The sequence below is a fragment of the Mastigoproctus giganteus genome, chromosome 7 (assembly GCF_048544385.1).
Source record: "Mastigoproctus giganteus isolate SK-2022 chromosome 7, ASM4854438v1, whole genome shotgun sequence".
NCBI lineage: Eukaryota > Metazoa > Arthropoda > Arachnida > Uropygi > Thelyphonidae > Mastigoproctus > Mastigoproctus giganteus.
The window spans coordinates 23,205,389-23,233,212 of record NC_143581.1 but is presented as its reverse complement, the minus strand read 5'-3'; the positions used below and the strand labels follow the sequence as shown (position 1 = coordinate 23,233,212).

At 34.9% G+C, this 27,824-nt stretch overlaps 1 protein-coding gene across 2 annotated transcripts; it reads right to left on the bottom strand.

Annotated features, from left to right (window-relative positions):
* Positions 1-2,456: 2,456 nt before the first annotated feature.
* On the bottom strand, positions 2,457-26,863 carry Atg6 (Beclin-1-like Atg6). Of its 2 annotated transcripts, none has more exons than XM_090378724.1 (2): positions 26,785-26,863; positions 2,457-3,852 (listed from the first exon to the last, which is right to left on the bottom strand). In XM_090378724.1, exon 2 carries the CDS (start codon positions 3,777-3,779, stop codon positions 2,457-2,459), a length of 1,323 nt encoding a protein of 440 aa, XP_090234850.1. In that variant the 5' UTR covers positions 3,780-3,852; positions 26,785-26,863. The 2 variants fall into 2 exon arrangements, with proteins under 2 accessions (XP_090234850.1, XP_090234851.1); XM_090378725.1 differs by lacking the exon at positions 26,785-26,863 and adding an exon at positions 26,553-26,634.
* Positions 26,864-27,824: the final 961 nt, after the last annotated feature.

The window sequence follows — 27,824 nt, the reverse complement described above, 5'->3', positions numbered from 1 at the left end:
TGTGGTATTTTCATGTAATACTAATATATCAATTTGTGACCCCCTACATAAGGCTGGTTGGTTGGTTGGTTGTGGGGTTTTAGATACATCAGTAACTTAGGCCATATTATGTCATATATAAAATCTGTATATTGCATGTGTTCTGTGGCCAATTTTCTGTTTGCTGGACGAAAAACCCAAATTTCTAGGAGAAAAAACCATGCCACCCTCACCTGAGATTAACTCAACCACACTGTGAAGAAGACCCATAAAAATTCCTTGCATTATTGACAGGATTTGAACTCAGGTATTTTCCACCAGGTATGGGGAGGACAGTGATTATACTAACTGTGCTAGCCACAAGGGCTCCTACATAAGCTAACCATTTCTCTTTACAGTTTACTATTCAGTGTAGTAACACATCAATATAAATTTGATCAGTCATTCTAACGTAAATTTGTTGTCATCATGTATATTACAGTAAAATTTGCATTTCATAATATAAGTTAACTCCTTTTTTTTAAGGGGTAAACTTATTCAGTGAATATATGATTAAGCACAAATTTAAGGAGAAAAATAGATGTCTATTTATATCCTAGAATGTGGTGTTCCTCCCCCAAATTTAAAAAAATAATAAATAATATCCAAAAATGTTAAATTTTTATGACAATTTTACATTTATTATATTTAGGGTTGTATAACATTTAGCAACTTCGAACTTAAAAGTATATTTTTCATTGCTTGAGGGATTTTTTTTAAAATCACTCTGCAGATACAGTAAACCCTGGATTTAACAGACTAATTGGGGAGAAGGGGTGTCCATTAATGCCAAAAGTCCGTTAAATCGAATGTAACCTGGGGGGGGGTATTTTTTATTGTTCTTAATGTAAAAAAAAGCTTTAATACAATATACAGTACTGTACAATATAAAATTATGTTGCAATTTGGCCTTTAATTTATGGATATAAGAAACAGTTTGTTTTTTTATGCCGTAAATTTCACAAACACATGCTACTGAGATGCCTTGTTCTAATTCCTCAATTAGCTCTAATTTCTGTGCCACATTTAAGTTCACATGCTTTCTTTTAACTCCTCTATCACTTGATGCCATTTTAAATTGTAAGTATTGCAAAATTATTTAATAAAAAAAGTCACAATTCAGAAATCACAGAAACACTGTATACAACCTGACTGCACGATAGCTTGAGGCAGACTGAGACTGAAACAAGGCGAGTCAGTAGACTTGCAATTTAGTGTCCCAAGTCACCACCTGCTCTTATCTGTCATTTGTAATCTGGGAAAACAGCTATTTGAACACGTTTTCAGAAAGAATAAAAAACAATTTCCTGAATTTGATTATAAAAATAAAAGTAGGTAATTAACAAAACAATAATGGAAATAGGTAATTAATTTTTTAATTAATAACACTGAAGTTTTGTATAACCTAAAAAAATAATATGGTCGAGATTAATATGTACAATACTGTATTATTATTTGTCCAGTCCGTTAAATCGGAAATCCGTTATATTGGTGTCTGTTAAATCGAGGTTTACTGTATATTAATTTTAGCTGCTCACAGGAAATTTGAATTTTAGCTGCTCACTGCAAAAACCCAAAACTTTCCAAATTTTGGGGGGGGGGGGGGTTTGACTAGTTTCATTCTGTTTTATTTTATTTTTTTTCCCCTATTTTGAAAGATAAGAACATAAATGAACAAAAAAAATAGACTTATTCACATTTTAATTATGCTTTTCAGATTATACTTTATTTAATTATAAGGCTTCTTCATTGGCATTTGATGTTTTTATTTTTAAAAAAAAATAAAAAATTGCCTGGAGTTTGGAGAAAGTTGAACTAGAAATGGCTCTTTTTCAGAATCTGCAGAAAAAAATTTGTCAGTTGGAAAGTACTGGTATATTCTCTGGATTTAAAGTGCATCTTTGCAATGGCACAACTTCACTGGAGGTATGCATAAAGCATTCTTCCAGTGAATGTGTGCAAATGAAGACATTGAGACATTAATTCAAGTCTAATTTAAAATTAAATTTTTTGTTTTCTTATTATCAGAGGTAGAACTTAGAACTTCAAATGTTTGGGTATATTTTTAAATGTGAGAAAAACAATTGCTACTGTTGCAAAAAAATTAAGGACGTTAACACTTTATTGAAAACAATCATATTGGATCACAATATTTAATATATACAGTATCTGTATACATTATATATATATACATACATACATATGTACATATATGTACACATATATATATATACACACACACACACACACAACACACACAGCTACCTCAAATCATATATATACACACATATTTACACACAGTCATAAAAATGGCACTGTTCAATAATATAAAATCTGATGAATCAATCTACCATAAACTTCAGACTTTATATTAACAAAGTCAAAACACTTTCCAGTTTAATCAAGACCAAAAAAAAAAAAAAAAAGTTCTGATTTCTTCATCTATTGGTAAATTGAGACGAAACCCATGCAAGTCCCCATTTTAGATTTGTTAACATGAATTTTAAAGCTTTGGTCCATTGTTCCTCTGAGTTAAATTGTATTTTTATGGAATATGTATTTCCTGAATTACTATCTTCTATCTTTCCTTTTTCCATTTTATAAGGAAGACGAAACTCTGAGTCTCCTTTTTCAACTTCTTCCTTAAACTGCTGGAGGCAATCTAGAAAGGCAACCATAGCTTGGTCAAACTTGGTGTCCCAAAAAAACTTGAAACCTCCTGATCCATATAATGGCAATTCCTTAGATTTATCTTCTAAAGATTCTAAAAAAGAATGATTGCCATATGGTACAAGGTGATATCTTTGAAAAGTAAGATTCATCTTTTTTGCTAACGAATAAAGTAAAAGAACAGTCTGACCCCATGCTGCATTTATTTCGGACCAGTCTACTGGTACACTCGGGAGCCTCCCAAGTCTAAAGCTGTTGATTGTTCCAAAATGGCCACTATGCCAAATGTGAAATGTTGCATTAAAAACATTTGTCTTTTTCAACTTATCAAGTTGCGATTGTGCATAATGCAACTGATTTTCTACACTATGGAATTCATCTTCACATAACAAGAACTCCTGTTTAAGATTACTGTATTCATGCCAGTACCTTTCTTCTTCTATTTGTAAGATTGCCTTCTTCTCCTCATATTCTTTTATTGCTGCTTCTAATTGTTGCATCTGAAACTCTCCTTCTTGTAACTCATTTTGCAGTTCCTGTTCCTCATCTTTCAACCTTTCCAGCTCTTCCTCTAATTTATCTAGATCTTCCTCTTCTTCCTGCTCTGCTTTAAGCCGTTCTAAGAACTGCTGATAATCTCTACATTCATCCTCAGCGATTTTAAGTTGCTGATCCATTTGATCAAGGAGATAATCTGTACATTCTTCACATAATGGATGATCAACATCAGACTGATCTGACATTATGTCAAAAAGCCTTGAACTAACCCTTAAATGATAAATAAAACTTTCTGATCCCAACACATCGCCAACTAACATAAAACCATTACCACTATCTGTTAACCTCACAGGTAAAATCACCTTCCTTGAAACATCATAATCTTCTGTTTCACTTTTGTTGCTCTGCAGACAGTGTACCATTGGATCAGTAGATACATGTGAATATAAAGGAGCAATTAGCTCTGCTTCTGTCTGTTCATCTATATATCCAAAAGAAGAATCCAATTTCAAGGGCTGACAGCATCTCTGACATACAAAATTTACATTCACACTTCTTTCTTTTGTATTTATTGATTTTCCTGGTGATGCCATAATAAATACTGTGCATCTAAAAGTTTGGCTAGTCTTACAGGAATATTAAACACTTTTCTTGTTATGTCCACACCTGGAAAAAAAAATTAAATATCTACAATTACTCCTTTCACTATTACCAGTTCAAAAGCAAAAAAAAACTTACCAAAATATATTTCAAATCCAAAAATAAATATTCATTGCAGTGTGCAATAAAAACATTTCTAAGTTAGCTATTTTCACACATTATGGGTTGGCAACTCATTTCATACATGATTTATTCAGATCAATTTGTTTAGAATGAAACTATTATATCAATGATATAATAGTTTCATTCCTCATTAAAAAAAAAAAAAAGAAAATTAATGATAGACAGCTTATGACTGTATTCATGGCACCTCCGTAGCCAGGTGGGCAGGAGCAGCAGTGCGTAGCACACGCTTCTTGATTAGATCAGGGTTCGAGCCCGTGACCACCAAATACGGAGGATGCGGAAAGGTCAGGGAATGACCACCGCATATCCCCAGAGCAATATGGCCTTAGTTGCTAATGCTCCTAAAAACCAAATAAACAAACAACAACAAACTGTATTCATTTGACTTATTGTTATCAGTTGGTAAAATGCATGATAGTTTTATGACTGTATTTATATTACCAACCGATTACACAGGCCTACAAAACTAATTTTGGGTCAGGCTTATTAATTAAATGCTGCAGGAATTTATTTGGTTTCAGTGGTTAATAATTGCTATGTAGTGTGTGTAAACTACAGAAAAAAAAAAAAATATTCAGTAATGCAAACTCATAATTGCAAGTTATTAATAATAAGTGTACTCGTTATTTTTATATATGGTCAAATAAAGATCTACATGTATGTGGATCCTAATATGTACCTCATTATCAATTTACAAAAGCTTTTCCTTTTTTTTTTTTTTAATGATTACTCCAAACATGAGATATTACTGAAACATACGGTACTATGAATGGGTTGGAAAGAGCAGATAATGTGGATTTCTGTAGATTGAAATTTTCAGGAAATACTTCCAGCAGGAAGGCTACTCAAAAGGGTGAAGTAGCAGGGATAAATGAAGAAGTCAGTTTGATGAGTTGAAATATGAATGGATAGATATTGAGTACTTGATGCATGTGTTTAGACTAGTTTGGAAGAAACATAATTATAAAGTTAATTCAGGCCTATGAAAATATTTATGGAAAAAAAACCCCACCAGAAACAATGTGTGTATCTGTGAGAGGAGCAAGTCTTTAAGAGAGGACCCATTATTTAAAATGGCTACTCTCTTCTGGGTAGAGTCGGAAAGTTCTAAGGACAACTCCATATGTGTGAATAATATTTCCCAGTAGGGTGTATCTGCGATCTAATTAGCTATTCTGAAGTAATGCCAAGAGTGAAGGAGAAAACAATATTTGTGATCAAGGATGGTTAGAGGTCAGATTTATTCTCAAAAAAAAACTTTAATTTCGAAAAATATTTGTTCAATAAAAAGGACAAGCATGTTTTTATATCTGAATCCAGAAAAAAAAAAAGAAAAAAAAAAACTTGCTATCACATTGGGTAGTGCAAAAGCATTATTTTAATATGCAGCAAATTTGCAAGAAATAAAATTTACATTCCTTGTGATGCACTCAAAACTTCTTCCCTTAAAAATGAGAATAACCTTCTCCTGGAAAAGCATTATTTATTAGAAAGTCCATGGCTAGGTAACTCATGAAAGATTTCACAATGAGACATAACAATGATGCAGTTTTTGCAAACTTTGTTTGCATTCTTTGTGAATTTACTGCATATTTTAATATGATGAAATGATGAATGAATATAAATGATGATGAATATATGAATAAAATGATGCTTTTTCACTACTCAATACATGTTAGCAAATTCTTGAAGAGGCCTTATAGGTCATAAGCTTTTTTCATTAATTTCCTACACCTCTTGCAATTCTCACAACTGTGAAAATATTTCACTTCTAGTTTATCTACTTGTACACGCTAGGTGCCTACTCACCCGCCAACAAAGGAAAAATAATTCCCAAAATGGTGCTGTCTGGGTAGTGGCACCGAAAACTGAGAATAAATCCTCTCTGCAGAAGAAGTGTTATTTATTCCAAAGTGCATGGATTTCACAATGAGGTGTTACAATAATGATGCTACTTTTGCAAACTTTGTTTGCATGCATTCTTTGTGAATTTAGTGCATATTAAAATGACGCTTTTGAACTACCAATACATATTAGTAAATTCTTACAGTAAGAGGCCTTAAAGACAAACTGCTTTAGATAAATAATTTATGTATTATGCCAAATTTATATTATTATTATTATTATTATTATTAGCCACATGGTACAAGGAAGCCCGAGGCCTATGCTGCACCAGCCAAAAAAAAAAAAAAAAAATTCCCGAGCCACCCTGAGAGAGAGAGAGAGAGAGAAGTAGAAAGGAATCACCAAGAAAGAGAAGAATGACGATATCCAGCTCAGGACCCTGGGTTTGCCAAGCCCATACTCACCAGATGTGAGCCCCCGGGGTTATGTTCCATAATAATTTCCAAACACCAATTTCTTTGTTTTATGTATTTCTTTGTTTTATGTTTTAAATGTGACTATATGTCACTTTTAAAACATGAAATGTTAAAAAGGTTATGAGATACAATATCCAATATCCAAAATGTGCAATATCTTGAAACTTTGACACTTATTTTTGTTTTTCAAATACCAATTGCAACACATAAGTCAATGTGCTGTAAATGTTACTTCTACAAGAATAAGTGCAGTGTTGCCTGGTTCAAAATGACCATCAACATAAAAGGAAGCTACCACAGAAATCCTCAATCCGTGAGTGACACCAAAAAAATTAGGAGTTTAAAATTAAATTAACAGTTTTTGCCATAAGGGTTTAGGAATTTTTAACCTTAAAGAAACACTACTGATTAAAAGTACATTACAAAGGTGCTTGGAGAAAATAAATAACCCATTTCTTTGAGCATTGCCTTCTCTTTCCAGAAAAATCTTCCATATAGATAGCACATCTTTATTACTGTCTTTTTTTTTTCCTCCTATATTCCTTTTTAATGTACTTTTAATTAGTTAATGTTCTTTAATGTTCTTCTGGATTAAAAATTCCTATACCATCATTTGGAGAAAATGTATTCATTTAATTTTAAATGTGGTAAAAGAATGACTTCACCCACATCACAAAACAAAACCACCAGCATCATTTTTTATATATATAGCTTCATACCAGAATATACATTTTCAAAACTTTCAGTATTTGTGGTTGATCAACTTGGCAGAATCTTTACCAATAGAACACTACCAGTCACCACAAACTTTTTTTTCACTCACAGACTGTGGGATTGATAGTGGTTCCACTTCTCTATATCAACTTGAACTTTTGTTGAATTTAAATCTAATTTGGCCCATATAAATCAGTAAATATTCTGTTGCCTTTTCTTGTAGGAGTGACATTTGCAATAAACATGGTCACATACATGTAAGAAATACCTAGAAAAGAAAAATATATCAACCAAACTTTAAAAGATGTTTCACATACAGCAAAAACAATCAAATGAATGAGTTAATAACTCATTCATTTTCTATTATGAAACTATAAAAGTAAACCTATAATTACCTGGTATATGTGCATGTTGTTGTTATTGTTGTTGTTTGGTTTTTAGGAGCATTAGCAACTAAGGCCATATTGCTCCGCTATATGTGCATGTGCATAGATACTCAAAAGCCTAACTTCATAAGATTTTTAAATATCCTGTTTTATTTTTATATATATATATATATATATATTTTTTTTTTGTATTGTATTTTAAATAGTTTCCATCAATTACATCTCCAAAATTTCAAAACTTTCAAACTAGTAACAGGCATAATTGAATGATTAATAAGCAAAATAATCGATTATGGAACTAAATAAACATAATTTGGAAATGATGCTATGTAACAATTTTCCATGGATTAATTTTTGAAATTAACCACTCTTTTACCACATCTAAGAATGCTCTATAGATCAGTCCTGACAAGTCAGGGTGAGGGGCTCTTAACTGTCCTGTATGGTCTGATGATGGGATCCAGCAAAGATCCTAAACCATCACCTTTGTATTAAGTTTAGGAATTAGGTCAAAACACTTAAAATAATTCTGCTTTATCCACGTGGTGAAAAAGTGGATCTTCAAAAATTAATCCATGGAAATCATTCAATTATGAAATCAAAAACAACAACAAAAAAATAAGGAAATGACAGGGATTCAAACTGATTTTATCAAAACTAAAGCTGAAGTCCTGCATTGTCTTATGCCACTCAGCCAATCTCTCTCCCCTCTCACCCACCCCAGGAAGTGAATTTCCATTATGGATTTCAGTTCAATTATCAAAAGTCCATAACTGATTGTTCTGATTAAGACCTCTCAATTATACCCGTCATTATTTCAAACTGCTTCTTCATTTTTTTGTATGTGCTGATAAATTCTAAAATGTGTGCAAATGATGTATATACACCAAAGAAGCACACTCAAATTATGCTGAGAAAAGGGAATGCTAACAGAAGTAAATACTAATTAACAAGTCTGGCTGGTCTATAACACAATGCACTGCATCATGGAAACTTCTGATTTTAGCATACCTTGTGGCTATACAGTTCACTAAGTTTAAAATGCCGAGTCTATTTTATAACAAGGCTGAGTGTTTTTATAATCCTATTTCAATTCTGATTTGAATGGCTTTTTCATCTATGAGAGAGTTCAAAAATCATTTTAAGTTTATCATTTGGCACTAGGAACAACACTAGGGTAGCTAGAGATAGTGCTTTCAAGGTCAACCTTTCCAGAAAAGTTTCATTAAGGCTTAAAATATTTTAAAAACATACTGAATTCTTTTAATCTATATCTATATTTTCTATATGCAGTCTGAATGCCCAATACTATTGAGTTATAGCAAGTATTCTCCATCCCCCCACCCAAAAAACAAAAAAAAAAAACTTGGTAATTTCTATTTTGAAATGTGACATCGCTTGCTTTTTAAATTCTATTTACAGTGGCAAATACTATTATTAAATACACTATGTATTATTCCATAGCTTGTAAGACCTTTGCCCCCTTCACATATGCATAAAATAAAAAATAATGTAAGTGGCCTTAACTACTGGCAACATACTACAGCCAACTAATATACTCTTTATGAAGAGGGGGAAAAAAAATGGAAACAAAAAGCTTTACCAATTACTTAATATCATCTGAAGTTATGGTATTAAAAAAATTAAGGTAAATTAAATCAAACTTTAAAAAGCAATCCAGATGAAAGCCTGAATTGAAAACAAAATAGACATTTTTGTCCAGTCTGCTATACCTATACATCCATATGTTTTGAAATAAGCTAAAATTGTTTACTGTTAGCTGTTCTGACTGTATAATAACAAATCTCAAGTTGATTTCTGACAGCAGTCTTTGCCATACAGGCTATATACAGAAGGTCAAAGAACATAGTTTTGAAACATGATTATATTTGGAAAGTATGATAAAATTAAAACAGGAAAATAAGTTAACACAGAGAATTTCTATAAAAAAAGCTAAACAGAAAATATTTTAAATTCTATATAGCACAAATATTACTTTCAACACAAACATTATACTGGTTATAGTATTAGTTACATTTAAATATATGTACAAATTATATTATTAAAAATAAGCTCGAAATATAAGGTAAGACTGAGAACAGTGTTCGCTCATTCAAATAAAAAACAATATTAAAAAAAAAAAAAAAAACCATTATCATTCCATATCCATTATAATGAGAATTTTTTTTCTGGACTTCTCCATGTCTTCAGCTTTCATTACAGTTTACACACCTTTCACTTGAGTTTGGTTAAGCTGCATTGTTTACATTAAGTGCCAAGGCACTCAAGGGCATGAGGATTCAGTATTATGGCACCTCTAAATTGCACGTATTCTCTGATTATTCTGTCTATTTTGCAGGATGATAAACCTGAATGTTCAAGGAAAAAAAACAAAAACACCATTCAACTCTTGCTCCAGATTCACTCTTGCCACAACCAGAATCAAATCCTCCTTGCATGGTGTAGAGCAGCAAGACCAAACCATAGCTTTTAACCACATGCGGCTGTTTAGTGCTCAAACTACTTCCAGAGAAATATGGACTAGAAAAATTCATGCCTCAAAACAATACTTTAACAATAATAATCAACTTGCAAGGAGCAATCATATATGTAATGATGTTAATACTGAATGGCATTTTTAAAGATATCTGTGCAATTACAAAACATTTCCACCCATTCATCCACTTTTCCTTGACTAAAACATTTTCTCTATATATTGCATATTCTTCTGTGAATCTAGGACAGTTTGATTCCTTCTGGCCACAAAATTCTGATCGCAACGTGTACATAAGAGGTACATAAGAGCAATCATCTTTCCACCTTTACTCTATGCTGCTGAAATTTGGGCGTCAGCGGCACCATCAATAAAGAAACCACTCTTTGCCACAGAATTCTGGCTCCTAAAGTGGGCCAACAGGAAGCACAATCTTCCAGCTCTGATTCACACCACGCAGCTTGCCAACTCTCTCGGGATTCCACGGCTTCCCACCTTAGTCGAAGACCAACGCCTCCTAGCAACAGTCAAGATGATAACAGGCATAATCGCAACACCTTCATTCTGGGATACCTGTGGCTGGAGGATCCCCCCTGCTGCCCTTAGGGCCAATCCCGAGCTCTACTCGCATTCAGCGCGACTCCATCTCTCAGACAGGTTCCTCCCTCAGCAGATGTTCAAGCAAACCCAGGCACTTGACGCCGACCTGAACAAATTCGCTATTGACCGGACTTACAGGAAAAAAATTATGTCTAGTAGGACTAATCTGCATTGACATGTGTACCTTGCATCTGTTCCTGTCTGATTGAGCTGGTGCTCTTATCTCGATGTTAAGTCAGCTCAATCAGACCTAACTCTCGTAAGGATTTCTCTCCTTTGTATAAAATATGTTTTCTTTTGTAAAATTACCTGTTTTTGTAAATTAATTGTTCTATTTTCCCGGAAGTTTCGGGAAGTTGTACAAATGTAAACCCCTGGCTTTTTGGCCGTGAAGGGCATTAAAGATTATCTCTCTCTCTCTCTCTCTCTCTCTCTACATGGGTTATTAGGTTTACACATAAATTGCTTTTATTTTGCGATTTATCTTCATGTCATTCACCCTCTATATCCTGCTATCTGAATATCATGTCGTTCAGATAGCAGGATATAGAGGGGTGAATAACTCAAAGTCGATAGGAGGCCAAACTTCATCTTGACTTCATGGGCAACACAACTTAGGGAAGGGAGTCTGGCAAGCAAATTTTACAATTTAAAATAAAATAGGACCTCAAATATCCCATGCAGATGCCAAATTTATGTATTATGTTCCATTAATAATTTCCAAACACCAATTTATTTGTTTTATGTATTTCCGAATCTGTCACTTTTATTTACTTGCAATGTATAAACTAATTTCTTTTGCAAGACATTCAATACTAGTTCATAGCATAGTACTCAAATAGTAGAATAGAATGTATTTTGTTTATAAGGCAATTTGATTGCTGAAGAAATTATATACGGCACTATTTATATCTCATATTAAAAATACTAGACAATTTCAACACCCGTACATTTAACCCTTTATTTTAGGAAAGTACATTACCCACTGGACCAATCCAGCAGTACAGGTTAACATTTTGACTTAATGTATATGACTTTGTTCTGTAGAAATTATTGGGATTAGAGCTATTGTATTATCTAATAAAAGTAATGATCCAGAATTTGGTCCAGAATGAACACAGCATGTTCCAGAATTTTCAAAAACCTGGAACATGCTGAGTTTAAGGATGACAGATTTATGAGGTTCAACTATAATATTAGTTGATTCCTCATTTTTCAAGATATCTGCGCAATTTCAAAACCTTTTTCTAAAAGTTTTTCTTCTTTTCCTTGACTCCCTCCATCTGGCTGATTCCCAACCTGTTGGTCTCAACTACCCATGGAGGTAACTTATACCAGTAATTTACATTTTTGGCTAAAAGAAAACTTCCTATAATCCAATCTATAAAGCTTACTCAGAAATTTGAATTTATATCCCCTAGCTATAGCATCATTTATAACCTTAAATATTTCGCCTTGATTCATTTCACTGTTCCCTCTCAGTGCCTTACAGAGCTCAATGTGATCCCTCTATGATGTCTCATTAAGCACTTTAGCCTGCATATTCAAAATCTTCCTCATATGAGTGCCAATTTGCATTTTTTTTACCAGGCACAATGCTTGTCTTTGGACCTTTTCAAGAAGCTCAATATCTTTCTTTAGATGTGGTGTCCACACTTGACTACAATATTAGCATTAGCAGAGGATACAATGCAAGAAAGCAAGCTTATGCAGCATCTGACAAAAAAAAAAAAAACCTTCCCATTTCACCCCTCCATTCATTCTAAATGCCAGTCCAGCTCAGCCTTAAATTTATTTAGGCTATCAACTTCCACAACAAAAGATGGAAGTCTGTTCCACCAATCAACTACCTGCTGGCTAAAGGCAAATTTCCGCACATCTATTCTACAACTGTCTTTCCTCAATTTGAATCTGTGCCCCCTCAGGTTCTTAATCTGAGCAAGAATCCCATCAGCATTCAGCTTACTCAACCCATTCAAGGCCTTAATCAGGCTCAATCAGATCACCTCGCAGGTGCTACTCTCCAGGTGCTGCAATTTGCAGAACTTAAGCTTTTCTTGGTAAGAGCACCCCTTTGTTCCACTCACCAATCTTGTTGCCCTTCTTTGTACTCGTTCTAACAACTCTACATCCTTTCTATAATGAGGCCTCCAGACCTGTACACAGTACTCTAGGTGTGGCCCGACCATTGCCCTGTATAATGAGATAATCACCTCCCTGTCCCTGCTAGCAAAATTCCTATATATTATTGACAAGACTCCATGACCTGCCCCTGCAGCCCGTCTACACTGCTCAGTGAACTTCATATTTGACTGCACAATTACCCACAGGTCTTTTTCACTTTCCACTTCCCTGAGTGTAGTACCAAACAGTTGGTATGTTTCTTTCCAGTTATTGCTACCCATATGCAGTACAGTGCATTTGCCAATGTTAAACTTCAGTTGCCAGTTCTCAGCCCATTTGCCCAACTTATCTAGATCCAGTTGGAGTAGCATACTGTCTTTATCAAACCTTCCAACCTTTGTATCATCTGCAGATTTGGACAGTAAATCTGATATACCCTCATCAATATCATTGATAAATATACAAAACAACAATGGGCCCAACACCGAACCATGGGGAACTCCCCTAATAACATTTGTCCACAAAGAGCAGTGTCCACTGATTACCACTCTGTCATCTTCCACTCAACCATCCCTTTATCCATTGTAGCAACTTACCCTTAATGCCATACCTCTCCAATTTGTACAGCAGTCTTCCATGTGCAACAATATCAAAAGCTTTCCTGAAATCCAATTATATGATATCAAAATTATTTTTGGCATTCGGTTCCTTTGTGACCACATCATAGTATTTGATTGGATACTATGTTGTGACCACATCATAGTATACAATCAAATTGTTCAGACAAGACCTCCCTTTAACAAACCCATGCTGTGTCTTAACTATTACTGCAGTCTTGTCTAGATGATCCTGCAATGCTTCTTTAACCAGTGATTCCATTATTTTCCCCAGAACACAAGTTAAACTAACAGATCTATAGTTACTTGTGTCACCTTTTGAACACCCTTTGTGAATTGGTGATACATTCACACACCTCCAGTCCATGGGGACCTCCCCTGGGCCAAGGAAGTTCTCATAATTATGGCTAAGGATTTGCTTACTTCCTTATGCCTCCCTTAATATAACTGCTTAAATCCCATCTACCCCAGGTGCCTTTTTTATGTTTAACTTCAACAATTTCTCCTCTGCTTTGTTCTCAGTTATTACAAATTCACTTAGCTGCCTGTTAGAGTTTGATAAACTTCTGGCACTCCCCTCATTGAATAACTCCTCATGTGTGAATGTAGATGCAAAATACTCATTCGGTTTATCAGCTACCTGAGCATGATCATCAATAGTCAACCCATCTATGTTAAGTGGTACAACATGATTCATCCCTTTCCTTCTAGAGTTTACATAAGTAAAGAACTCTTTGCTGTTTTTCTTTGCTTCCTTTGCCGAGGATTTCTCGTAATCTGCCTTCACTTGCCTAATCTTCTTTATGATTTGATTACATACTAGTTTATATCTGCCATAGGCTTCTGTGTCACCTGATACTTTATATACATCCCATATATTTTTCTTCTCTGCCACAAGCCTCATTAGTTCATCTGACATCCATTTAGGCCTAAACCTTGAACAGTATTTCTTAGTTGAAATGAAAAGCCTAATAGCCTCCAAAATTAAGTCCCTGAAGGCTTCCCATTTAGAATTCAACATTGGTAACATTATGAGTTGATCCCACTGAACAGAATTTAAAAACTGTCTGAGACCCCCGTAGTCACCTTTATGAAAGCAAAATGCCTTCACTTTAGCCTTGATGGTAGTTACATCTTTAAATAATTCCCACATCAGTACATTGTGATTCCTTTATCTGCAAATTCTTAATGCATGAATAATCACTGCTGATAATTAGATCAAGAGTATTACTCCCTCTGGTTGCCTCTCAAACATGTTGCTGTAGAAAACAGTCATCCAACAAATCCGCAAAAATCTTGCTAGTGTGTGAGTGACCAATCCACAAGTTATAGTCAATATCTGGAAAGTTAAAATCCCCCATAAGACATTCTGATTTACTGGCCCATTCTATTTCTCTGCACAATTGCTCATTATATTCATTAGGCCTATAACACACACCTACTCTCATTTTTCCTTTCCCAGTGCTTATGTCACACCAAACAGACTCAACATTGCATTGTCCACCAACATCAATTGGATGAACTTGGTTAGATTGTGTTTCTTAACTAACAGCATAACCCTCCTCCCTTCCTGTCCTATCTATCCTTTCTGTACACATTTTACTCCCCAAATTCCAATTCTGCACTGCTTATATCTGTGTGACATATGCAATCTGCATATTCCATATGCAGTCTAATCATTGCCTTATAAAGTGGGATTATGATTTCCCTATCTATGCAAGCAAATGTCCTATAAATCATTAATGGGACCCTACTATGGACCCTACTTTCCAACTGTCTACACTGCATAGAGAACTTCATGCCAGCCCAGATAGTATCTCCAAATCTCTCTCCTCTTCTGTCTTTAATTCAACTCCTTCTAATGTATAAGTGATTTTGGGATAGTTCCCAAGTGCATTTTTCAGCAATTAAAACACAGCTGGCAATTTTCTGACTAAGACAGGCTTTAGGCTTACCTAAGTCATCCTGAAAAAGCAGTGCTCGGCATGGATTTTTAACTACTCTCCTGACCTCGACACCACGCCCTCTATTCCTTCGCTGATATTATTTAAGAAAATCAGAAAGTGGTCCCAGTACTTGGAGATGTTGTTATTGTTATTTGGTTTTTAGGAGCATTAGCAACTAAGGCCATATTGCTCTGGGGATATGCGGTGGTCGTTCCCTGACCTTTCCGCATCCTCCATATTTGGTGGTCACAGGCTTGAACCCCGGTCTAATCAAGAAGCATGTGCTATGCACTGCTGCTCCTGCCCACCCGGCTACTGAGGCGCCAATCCTTGGAGAACCGCACTCCTTTCATTAGTCGAATTTGAAGAGTAACTATTAATCACAACCATTTACCCTGCAGCACCCCCCCCTGTAATCTATCTCAATTTCCTGTGATCCCAACACCCAGCTTATACAATAATCTCTCCTGTGGGACTAAGCCAAGAGTTTTGCTAAAATCCAAATAAATAATGAAAATATTTTGTACATCTAACTAATTTTTCTACTAGTCTGTTTATCCCACTCAAGCAAGCACTTTTTTGTGGTAGTATTAAACACGTTGGCACTAATGACATTAAGAGTAGGAAATCTGCAAACTTATTTAATAAGTACAGGGCAATGTTGAAAAAAAGTTGCGAGTGAAGGTTAAATTTTAATGTTTACAATTTTTCCCACACACCATAGGATGGAGTATATGATGAGATCCTTGTCAATCAATTCAGCCCTGGAGAGATTGTGTAAGGCTCATGGGGTAGAATGTTTCTCAACATGGTCTGTGCTTGTTAACAGCAGAGACTGCTTCTACAGGAATGAAATACACTTAAATAGAAAGGATGCAAGAATCAGGGCCAGCCCCAAAATTTGTGGAGCCCTGTTCAAGAATTACTTGTGGCCCCTGAGGTCCTGTGCAAAACTTATTGGGGTGTTTTTGTAATAGTGATTTTTTAATTTTTATTTTTTCAAATTTTAAAGTAACTAAGAAATAATTAAATAATTTTATACTAGTGGGCTTTGCCCCCTGCTCACTGCACTCGCTTCTTTTGCTGAAATAAAATAAAATACAGAATTTTTTGACACTGTCTCTTCCTCAGCTATGAATAACATAAGTTACATATGGAAATCAAGAATGGTACCACGTGGTCATGATAGATAAACAAAGTGCATGCATGAGGTTTATTTAGCATGATCACGCTAAAACAGAAGCTTGTTTTACCACAGTAAAAGCTGCTGTTACGTATTTTAGTATTTGTTACATCAGTGTTTCTCAACCTGTGTGCCATGAGTATGCTTCAAGTGTGCCGCGGAAAATGCAAATTAAAAAAACAAAATTAATAAATCCAAGTTTTATAATAAAAATTAATTCCAAGAAAAAATTGTTTATTTACACTGTGCCTTCTGGCGGTTAATGTGACATATAGTTTTGATTCCTAGTAGTTGTTGTTATTTGGTTTTTTTTTTTTTTTTTTTTTTAGGAGCATTAGCAACTAAGGCCATATTGCTCCGGGATATGCGGTGGTCATTCCCTGACCTTTCCGCATCCTCCGTATTTGGTGGTGACGGGCTCAAACCCCGGTCTAATCAAGAAGCGTGTGCTACGCACTGCTGCTCCTTCCCACCTGGCTACGGAGGCGCCGATTCCTAGTAGATCTGCTCACCTATGCTATACAAATAGTAAGTGTATTATTAAATATACCCAACAGAAATAACTTCCCATTTGTGAATATGTGAGTATAGTAGTGATTGTGGTGTGCTGCAAAATTTTTCCATCTTTAAAAGTGTACTGCAGCAACGAAAAGATTGAGAAACACTGTGTTACGTATTACCATGTAACCTGCATCCCTCTTCTCTCATTGGCTGAATAAAAATCACTAGGAGGAAAATTATTTTAATGTACAGAAAGATTATACTGAACAAAAATTTTAAATACGAATAATATTTAATACATTAATCAACAATACTGTTTAACAATTGTAGTCATCTCATTAAAATGGGAACATGAATAACTAATAATAGGAACCAATAAGCACACACACATTTACATATTATTAACAATTATTGCACACAAACATTGTTTAAATAATTACAAAATATTTCTAGCCTTTTGGCTGCAAAGTCATTAATAATGTCGTCATAACAAACATTTTTTTTGCTAAGTCATTTTCGATGGAAATAATTGACAGTGAAGTTAGTGTTTCCTAGGAAAAAGAACCTTAAATAATTTTTAACCCTTTTTAGCTTGGAATGTGATCTTTCATACGATGCCACTGTAACGGGGCTTGTAGAAATCAATCTTCAAAACAATACAAATATTATTGAAAGTAGGTATAACATAAAAAATTACATTTTTAAATAATGTCCTATGTTCAATATCAAACAAAATATACACAATGAGAATGAAGTAAACGCTCTACTTCTAGCAATTTTCAAGTCGACTCGCACAAGCGTTCTTGGAGTGATGATGATGTAACTAGACATTAAGACAGTGGTAGGCTCATTAATAGAAATGTGGAAAAGATGCATATGATATTATGTAGACCATTTGAGCGCAGAGCCCTGTTTGCCAGAACTGGTTGAACATGCTTGTGGCCGGCCCTGGCAAGAATATATTTGCTGATGCGATCAAAGCAGTGTCAGGTGTGTCTGAAAACTGCTAGCTTTGGTGGGTTAAACAGACTAATAGATTAATAATAGCTGCAGGCAGAGGTGAAAGTGATTGTTGTTGTTTGGTTTTTAGGAGCATTAGCAACTAAGGCCATATTGCTCAGGGGATATGCGGTGGTCATTCCCTGACCTTTTCCGCATCCTCCATATTTGGTGGTCATGGGCTCGAATCCCAGTCTAATCAAGAAGCGTGTGCTACGCACTGCTGCTCCTGCCCACCTCTACGGAGGCACCGTGAAAGTGATTCTTGCACTACTTCTATTGGAATGAGGCGGCCTTGAAAGCAAGGTGCTGGGGATTCCAAGAACTGCTGGCAGTCATCATGAAACAAGTAAATACATTGGCTGTGTTGGGATAACTAAGAGTAAGGACAGGTGCATGTACAGGAATGCTAGAAGCACAGTAAATAAATTTGATGAATTTGAAGTGCTAGTCAAGACATCAAATACAGACATTGCTGGGATTTCAGAGACATTGCGTCACTCAGATATAAGGGATGCAGAATTTGAACATGGGGAGTACAATGTAATGGGGAGTACAATAGAAAGAATGGACAGAGGATAGGAAGGGAATTATGGTCTTAGTTAAGCACAAAATCTAAGGCAGTGCATCCAGTTGACATGGGTGGCCAGTGCAATGCTGAGTCAGTTTGGTGGAATAAGAACTGGGAAAGCAAAAATGAGACGAGTGTGTTATAGGCCTAATGATTGATGAGTACAGTAAACAACAATACAGAAAAATAGTGGGCCAGTAAATTAGAATATCTTATAATGGGGATTTTAATTTCCCAAATATTGACTGGAACTTCTCGTTTGTTATTTGTTAGTTTGTTATTTGGTTTTTAGGAGCATTAGCAACTAAGGCCATATTGCTCCGGGAATATGCGGTAGTCATTCCCTGACCTTTCCGCATCCTCCGTATTTGGTGGTGACGGGCTCGAACCCCGGTCTAATCAAGAAGCGTGTGCTACGCACTGCTGCTCCTTCCCACCTGGCTACGGAGGCGCCCCTGGAACTTCTCAGTTGGTCACTCGCACACTAGCAAGACATATGTGGATTTATTATTGGATGACTGTTTTCTAAAGCAGCATGTTAGAGAGGCAACAAAAGAGAGTAATAATATTGATCTGATTATCAGCAGTGATTATTCATGCATTAAGAATCTGCAGATAACAGAACTACTATATGGCAGTGATCACAGTGTATCGATTTGGGATTCACTTACAGATGTAACTAATATCAAGGGTAAAGGGAGTAATTTTTGCTTTGATAAAGGTGACTACAGTGGTCACAGAGAGTTTTTAAATTTTATATAGTGGGACCAACTGATGATGTTACCATCAGCAAAATTCTAAATGGGAAGTGTTCAAGGAATTGATCATAGAAGCCACTAGACTTTTTATACCAACTAAGAAGTACTCTTCAAGGTATAGGCCTAAATGGATGATGAATTGATGAAACTTGTGGCTGAGAAGAAAAATACATGGGATGCATATAAATTATCAGGCGATTCAGCAGTCTATGGTAGATATAGGCTAGTCTGTAATCAAGTCATAAAGGAGGTTAAGCAAGCAAAGACAGATTATGAGAAATCTTTGGCAAAGGATGCAAAGACTTCTTTACTTATATAAACTCTAGAAGCAAGGTTTGTTTGTTTGGTTTGAATTTTATTGGCGCATTAGCATCTAAGGCTATAATGCGCCTTACAAGCAAGGGGATGAATCAGAGTGGGCCACTTGATATCGATGGTTTGACAGTTGATGATCCTGCTCAATTAGCTGACAAAATGAATATGAGTATTTTGCATCTACACATGAGGAATTCCTTAAAGAAGGGGATACCAGAAGTTTATCAAGCTCTAACAGGAAGTGAAATGATTTTGTAATAACTGAGAGGAAAGTGGAAGAGAAACTGTTGAAGTTAAACATAAGAAAGGCACTGGGGTGGATGGAATCTATTCAGTTATATTAAGGGAGGCAGCAAAGTAAGTAATCAAACCCTTATCCATAATTACAAGAGCATCCACGGAAGGTCTCTACAGACTCGTGATGTGAAAATGTATCCCCAATTCACAAAGGGGACTCAATGGGTGACAAGTAATTAGAGCTCTTAGTTTAACTTGTTCCAGGAAAGATAATGGAGTCACTGGTTAAAGAAGCAATGCAGGATCATCTAGACAAAGCCACAATTGCACTTCAGACACAGCATGGATTTGTTAAGGGGAAATTTTGTCCAACCACTTTGACTGAATACTATGATGTGGTCATAAAGGAACTGGATACAAAAAATAATTATGATATCTATCATATACTTGGATTTCAGAAAAGCTTTTGATAATGTTGCACATAAAAGGTTGCTGTATAAATTGGAGCAGTGTTGTTGTTGGTTTAGGGATTTATTAGGTGCATCGGCAACTATGGTCATAGTGTGCCATACACATGATGAGCAGTGTGGAATTAAAGCAAGTTGGTGCTGTGGATAAAGAGATGGTTGTGTGGGAGAAGAAAGAGTGGTTATCAATGGACACTGCTCTTCGTGGACTAATTTTATTAGCGGAGTACCCCAGAGTTCGGTGTTGGGCCATTGTTGTTTTCTATATTTACCAACGATACTGATGAAGGCATATCAGACAAAGTCCAAGTATGCAAATGATACAAAGGTTGGCAGGGTGGTTAATGACAGTATGCTACTGCAACAGGGTCTAGAAAAGTTAGGCAGATGAGTTGAGAAATGGCAACTGAAATTTATCATTTATATATGCAAATTACTGCATACGGGTAGCAGTAACCCCAATGTAACATATCAACTGTGTGGTAATACATTCAGGGTAGTGAAAAATTAAAAACACCTGGAGTAATTATTCAGTCAGATATGAAGTTCTCTGAACAATGCAGACAGGCTGCCAAGGCAGCTCGTGGGGTTTTGTCAATGATATACAGGAATTTTGCTGGCAGGGATAAGAAGTAATTATCCCATTGTATAAGGCAGTGGTCAGGGCACATCTTGAGCTCTACAAACAGGCCTGGAGGTCTCATTTTAGGAAGGGTATGGGGCTACTGAAGGAGTACAGAGAAAGACAACGAGATTGGTGAGCCGAAAAAGGAATGCTCTTACCAGTTCTGCAAATTGCAAGGCAATTTGTAGTAATAGAAGCCAATCTGGTCACCTGAGAGGTGATCTGATTGAAGTGTTTAAGGCTTTGAATGGTCTGAGCAAGCTCAATGCTGATGGAATTCTTTTTCTTGCTCAGACTATGCATAAATTCAAATTAAGGAAGGACTGTTGCAGAATGGGTGTGCAAATTTAGCCTATGGGTGGTTGATTGTTGGAACAAATAGCAAAGGTAAAGAAAGCCAACATGAGAACCACAGGAAACTTGGATAAACTTACTGGGCAAACTTTTTCTGCTACTGCAGTTTCTCCCTGCATTCTCGGTAAACAGATGGTGCATGTTACTGGTAGTGGCAGTAGAAGTTGATAATGTATTGATTAGTTTTTTCTCATTATTAAAAGCAATTATTTGAGTTCATGAGTGTAATGCCTTAGTGGCTAAAATTTACTAATGGGTACATCCTCCAGACTGCCTCAGTCTTAGGGTGTTTTATCCTCCCTTCCCGCTGTTTTAAAATGGGAAAGACTTCTACAGACAAAAAGTACACCCACCAAACTGCCTCACCCTAAGGCTGAGGCAGTCTGGAGGGTGTACCTGTAAGTAAATTTGAACCCATTCATGAACTCCAATGTTTCTGTTTTTAATAATGAGAAAAAACTAATCGATACATCATTATCAACTTCTACTGCCATTACCGATAACACTAAATGGGAAGCGTTCAGGTGCTTAATCTTGGAGGCTACTAGGCTTTTCATACCAACTAAGAAATACTGTTCAAGGTTTAGGCCTAAATAGATGTCAGATGAATTAATGAAGCTTGTGGCAGAGAAGAAAAATATAAGCTAGTCTGTAACCAAGTCACAGAGGAGGTTAGGCAGGCAAATTACGAGAAATCTTTGGCAAAGGATGCAAAGGAAAACAGCAGAGTTCTTTACTTATGTAAACTCGAGAAGGAAAGGGATGAATCAAATTAGTCCACTTAGCATAGATGGTTTGACTATTAGCATTAGTAAAGGCACATGATGCAAGAAAGCAAGCTTATATAGCATCAGCCAAAAAAAAAAAAGTTTGTGAACTGTATAGTACTAAAACTAGCAGAATAATGCAAAACTTATATAGCACCTTTGGTAAATAAAATAAAATAATAGTAAAGATATAAAAACATCTCCATAGTTTATATTTTATTTGCTTCTAAATAATTAAATAAATAACTTAGCATGTTCAGTATATAACATAATTATTTTAAACTGAAAAAGGATGGGATGGGTGTAAGAGAAATCTGTATAAATCTACTTGCTGTCAGAGAATACTTGAATGTCGGAAAAAACATCCAGCTGGTGTTGTATGAGTAATTTGAACACATTCCAGGAAGAATTAAATAAATTGTTACACAGGATAGACAGATGATGTGGATGGAAGGGTTTTTTTTGATGATGATGCTGTATAAGTTTGCTTCCTTGTATCATTTGCTAACACTAATAGTAATATTCACAAAACAACCAAAAATCAGTTTCTCCATAAATATAGTAATATCCAAAATTGTTACACTAATCTGCATTAAAAGAAAAAATATTTGACTTTTATTAGCCCTACTATATACCCAAACTGAAAAATTAATCACATTTATTGTGATAATCAAAATGACAAAATAATACCTATAATATGTTCTAGGTATTATTCTTTTCATGCTTTGAATGTATACAATTCTGTATTGATAAGCTATAATTTTTGCACTTCATCATGTCATCCTTCTTTCAATTATCTATTATCTCTTCTTCCAATATTTTTCTAAAATTAAAATTTCTGCGCCCATTTCACAAGTTCCTTACAAAAAGGTTTTAAAAACTAAATCATCAGAAACAAATTTATTTATATAATTATTTATTTTGCTTATTATAAAATTTATATAATTATATTTAAAACATTTTAATAATGAAATATACATTAATTCTTTTCAATTAACACTTAGCACATGCACCTATAATATCCTGAAATATATATGTATTAATGTTTCTAATTAACATCCACTTGCTGCATAAAATGCATCCTTTTTTTTCCCATGTATCCTTATCATATGCTTTTTTTTTTTGCCTTTCAAAGAAAGGCTGTGGTCACACTATATTGATAAAAGACAAACAAATGCACCATAATGTGACCACAGCCTTGCTTCATTGTTGTGCTGCTATTCTAAGAGCATGTTTTTGTTTCTCCATCTATTCTAGGAAATATTTCTTCCCTACTTTGCCTTTCTCACTAATAAGTTTCTATAACAAGCTCTCCTCCTTCCTTCAACTCTACTTGCTCCTTAAATAACTGCTTTCTACTATCTAAACTGTTTTCCTGTCTAGCACTCTTCTAATCTCAAGCTTCTCAATAACAAACCAGAATGCGTTTTTAATGATGGCTTCATCAAGGTGTCACTTTGTTAACATGGGCTTTCAAAATGTCTGTCCTTCTTAGGAATATGTAATCTACTCTTACACCTTGGCATTTGGTTCCTAGCGTCAGGGGCAGGCCATCCCGGGGTGAAAAGGTTTCAGGTTAAGGGGCACCTGAAAACCTCAAACTTACATACACATATGAATAAAATTTTAAAGGGGGCACCAAATTTCAATTGGCACCCAGGTGCCACATACCCCAGAAACACCCTTGCTTAGCATTACCATTTTCATAAGTTACCATTTACCATAAATTGCCATTTTCACAGGAATTAGCAACCTTTCAAGGATGGTATATACTAAGTTTACCCTGGTCTGCACGCTTGGGTGTCACTAATATATATATATTTTTTTACAGAGGGTATCTAGGCCTGACGTAGCCCAGTGGTCAAGAGCAAGAGTGCATAGCATGCGTTACTTGAGTGGACCGGGGTTCAAGCCCATGATCACTAAATACGATAAATATTTGTATTGACGATTTATTAAACTCTACTGACTTGGTTGTCGTGCTGGAGTATAAACAGAAAATTTTATCTATGCAAAGAAATTACATATTGCTTTACAAAACTGGATATTTTTAGAAAAAATATGAAAGCTATTAGAACCTCAGTGCTTTGTACCATGTATGAGTACAGAGGGAAAAACTGAGAAGACAGTTTCCAAAGCACTTTTAGGGTGCTTCATTTTAATATTAAATTGGAATATTGGATCACTATCTTCGGAAAACGTTTTCTTTTGTTTGTTTTATAATACTTTGTTCAGATGATTAAATGAAATCACCTCATGGTGCCAATCAGGGTAATATCTATCACTACCTTTCAAACTAGGACGATACTCAAATGTATTCTTTGATGACCCTATAATCTTTTATATTCTTTGACATTTTATCAGTTTTCCTAAAGCATACCTAGATCTCTGTTGGAAGGGGGTGAGGGACAGTTTATACTATTGCAAGTACAGCAAAATGGCAAGAAAGGAGTGTTGCAACTTCACTGTTATGGTAAACGTCCATGAGGACAATGCAAAAAATCCAAACCTAGACCAGCATCCAAGACTGGCTGACTTAATCCTATTGAAAAGGCCTCGACAATAAAGCTAGACTTTTTTTTTTAAATATGTAGGCAAATTTATAAAAATATATTTTAGCTGGAAAAAAATTAACTTACTTTAGGTAAGTGTGGATAATCTGATTTTCCACTTAGACATAACCAGAAATGTACAGTTTTAATTAGACCAATTAAATCAAAAAATATTCAAATATTCAGAAAAAAAAAAAAAAATTTCTAATTAAATTCCATGTAGTAAGTGGATGTAAATTACAAAACTAATAGGCTAAAGGGTAAAATATTTATGTGTATTATTAAAGTTTTCATTAAATAAGTTTTAAGTTTTCTTTAAATAAAAGTATTCTTTAATATAATTTTAAAATATTTCTATACTTCCATTTCAAACTATATTTTCTCAAATTCCATTTTCATTTGGTGGAAGATTTCCACCTCTCATCACCTCTTTCCAAATCTAGGGCAGATGCTATCAGCAATAATTTTCTCTGCAATCCTCCAACCTTGCTTATTAACTCATAATCATGTAATTTCTTATGCAGATTATGTTAAAATCATGACCACCTCAAATTCAACTCAATCACCTATCATTACACAAGATCTTATCTGTAATACTCTCAAAGAATTCTCTTCATACCTAACTCTTTTAATCTTTGCCTTAACACCCCAAAATCGAGTAACCTTCAATTTTCTCTTAGAAAAAACACCTTTCCTTATCACCGCCTCTCTCAATTCTCAAACCATTCTTCTTATATCAGACCATAACGATCTTGGAATTTTCTGACTCCAAATTCAACTTCTCCATTCTTTTAAATTACCTGTCGAAACAACTCAAAAAAGCCATTTGGTTGGCAAAACAAAACTTACAACATATCCACTCCACCCATATTATCATACAATTCTTCTCTAAAATGATCAAACCAACAATTCTTTATGCTTATCCTGTCTGGGGTGGAGTTGCCAACACAAATTTCAACAAAATCTCTTCTCTTGAATACTGGTTTCTCAAATGGACATTTTTTAAGTCCCACTATGAACTTATTTCTTCCCGGTCTTCCATAATTGACTATATTAACTATTCTGATTTTTCTCTTTCAATTTGGTACAACAATCTCTCATTCTTTACCAAATTGTATAACTCTGTCTTTTGATTTCCCAGAAATTTGGGAATTCGCATGAAGAATTCCTAGGAAGTCTTCAAGATCCAAAACTCCCCTTCCCATTTATTAACCAGACTCCATTTGACTGAAAAGCACTTTCCCCTTCAATACTCTCTTCTTTGTCAACTGATTATCGTTCAAAAAACTCTTCTATCCCAGGCTGCTAAACTAATACTAATGAAACTCAACCAAACAAAAAATAACCATCACATTGCATCTTTTCTCTCCTTCCACGCAGAATTTAAAGTTTAGATCTTGGTTTAGTCACTTTCTTTTGTATGTTATGTCTTTCTGGTTTAGTTCATCTTTAATTCCATTTAATTTATTAACAATATTTTAAACAAATTCTTAAGTATCTTGAGAATTTTGTTTTAGTTAACTCATTTCATTATTATTTACTGTATTATTACTATTAGTTTATTATTATATTTTAAGTTTATTTTCTATTATCTTATAAGCCCCTATAGCTGTTTCATTGATTGTCCAGGGGCATGCTTGTCATTGTCAGCGTAATTCTGATCATTATAGGTAGTACATTAGGGAAAGGCTACGTCGGTCTGTCACTTTGTCCCGTATTCTGGACAAGCCTGCAACCACTGATCTGTTTGTCTTTAAGTTGCCTTCTGTATTGTATGGTATTTCTGACTAATAGCTAATAAACGGAATTTATTATTATTCATTGTAAGGCTCCATGAAAGATGTTTCGTGGAGAAAGAGAGCGAGAACAAGTAATCGCAACTTTACTGCAGGAAATTTTTTACATTCTATTATTACTACAGCTCAAATAATAGAAAATATTTTATTGGCAACATGGAATTATTACTAATGATTTGAGAATATATTATTCGCAGCAAGAAATTATTACTAATGAACACCAAAAAAAAGTGAATTATGTTGCATCACACACCTGAACTTAGTGTTTTGTATCGATCCAATAACTCCGATAAACGTCAATAAAATTAAAAGTATTTATATTCCGAATAAACCAGTATTAGCATCTTTCGACCTAATACGCACCTTAACGAATATCAAAAGTATTAGATATGAAACGAAGTAATCTGACAGACACAAGAGCGAACCTATTATTTATAGTTACTGTTATTCCAAATTTTGCTTCTTTTTTTCCCCTTATAACTTACCACGACAAAGCACGTTGCCAGAAACCCATTTAAACACACACCCACTCAGATAGCATACAATTCCGTATTTGCATGGCAGATTTCTAAAAAAAAGTGATGATATTTCATTTCTACATAATAGATGGCGCTCTTCTCCATATTGCTTAGGGTGAAAATATTAATTTATCAATCAACCAATACCGTTTTCCTTAGTGTCAGGCACCGCTACACATTGGATTAAAAATTTAATATTATTATGATTGTTTTTGTTGACATATAGCACAGTGTCAATATACGCAATTACCTATTTAGTCCAGCAACCTTGGAATATGGTCCCTGCAAGATCACGAAAGGTAAAATACCTCCAATAGAGCTAAAATAAGTTCTTAGTTTCTGTATATACTGTGTTTTCAAGAATTTACCATTATTCACATATAATAAAATAAAAAAATACCGTACTACGAGTTCCTTTTACTGACCAGTGGATTATCATGCTATCTTGTTGTTTCTGTTGTAGAGTTTTTAGGAGCATCAGCGACTAAGGCCATATTGCTACATTTCTACGGTCCGTAAATTGCGTGTGGTCTATGATCCATTTTTTGTTTCTGGCCATGAAACTCGAGTTTCAGGAAGAAAAAACCATGCTACCCTCAGCTATGTTTAGAAAAAAGCCCATATATAATCATCATTCTAATGGCCAAACCCTGTCGCCATAGAGATCTTTTTTCTCCACTCAACCCGAATTTGGGCTTTTTGTTTTGCTTCCCTGTAGTTCATTCTTGAGAGTCGGAGCACGTCTTCAAGTAGTGTGATTTTTGGTTGTCCTCTGTTTATTTTCCCTTCAAGCATGTTTACTATCCAATCATTGTGTCTCCAGAGATGTCTTAAGAACCGCATCTTCCTCTTTATTATGGTTTTATCGGTTGTGCTTTGTTCCTCAGCTATGCTGAGGATTTCTTCATTCTTCTTTTTGTCTCTCCAGTTGATTTTCATCAATGTTCTCCAGCAAAACATCTCAAATGCTTCAATTCTTCTCCATCTATTGCTGTTTTTGACCATGT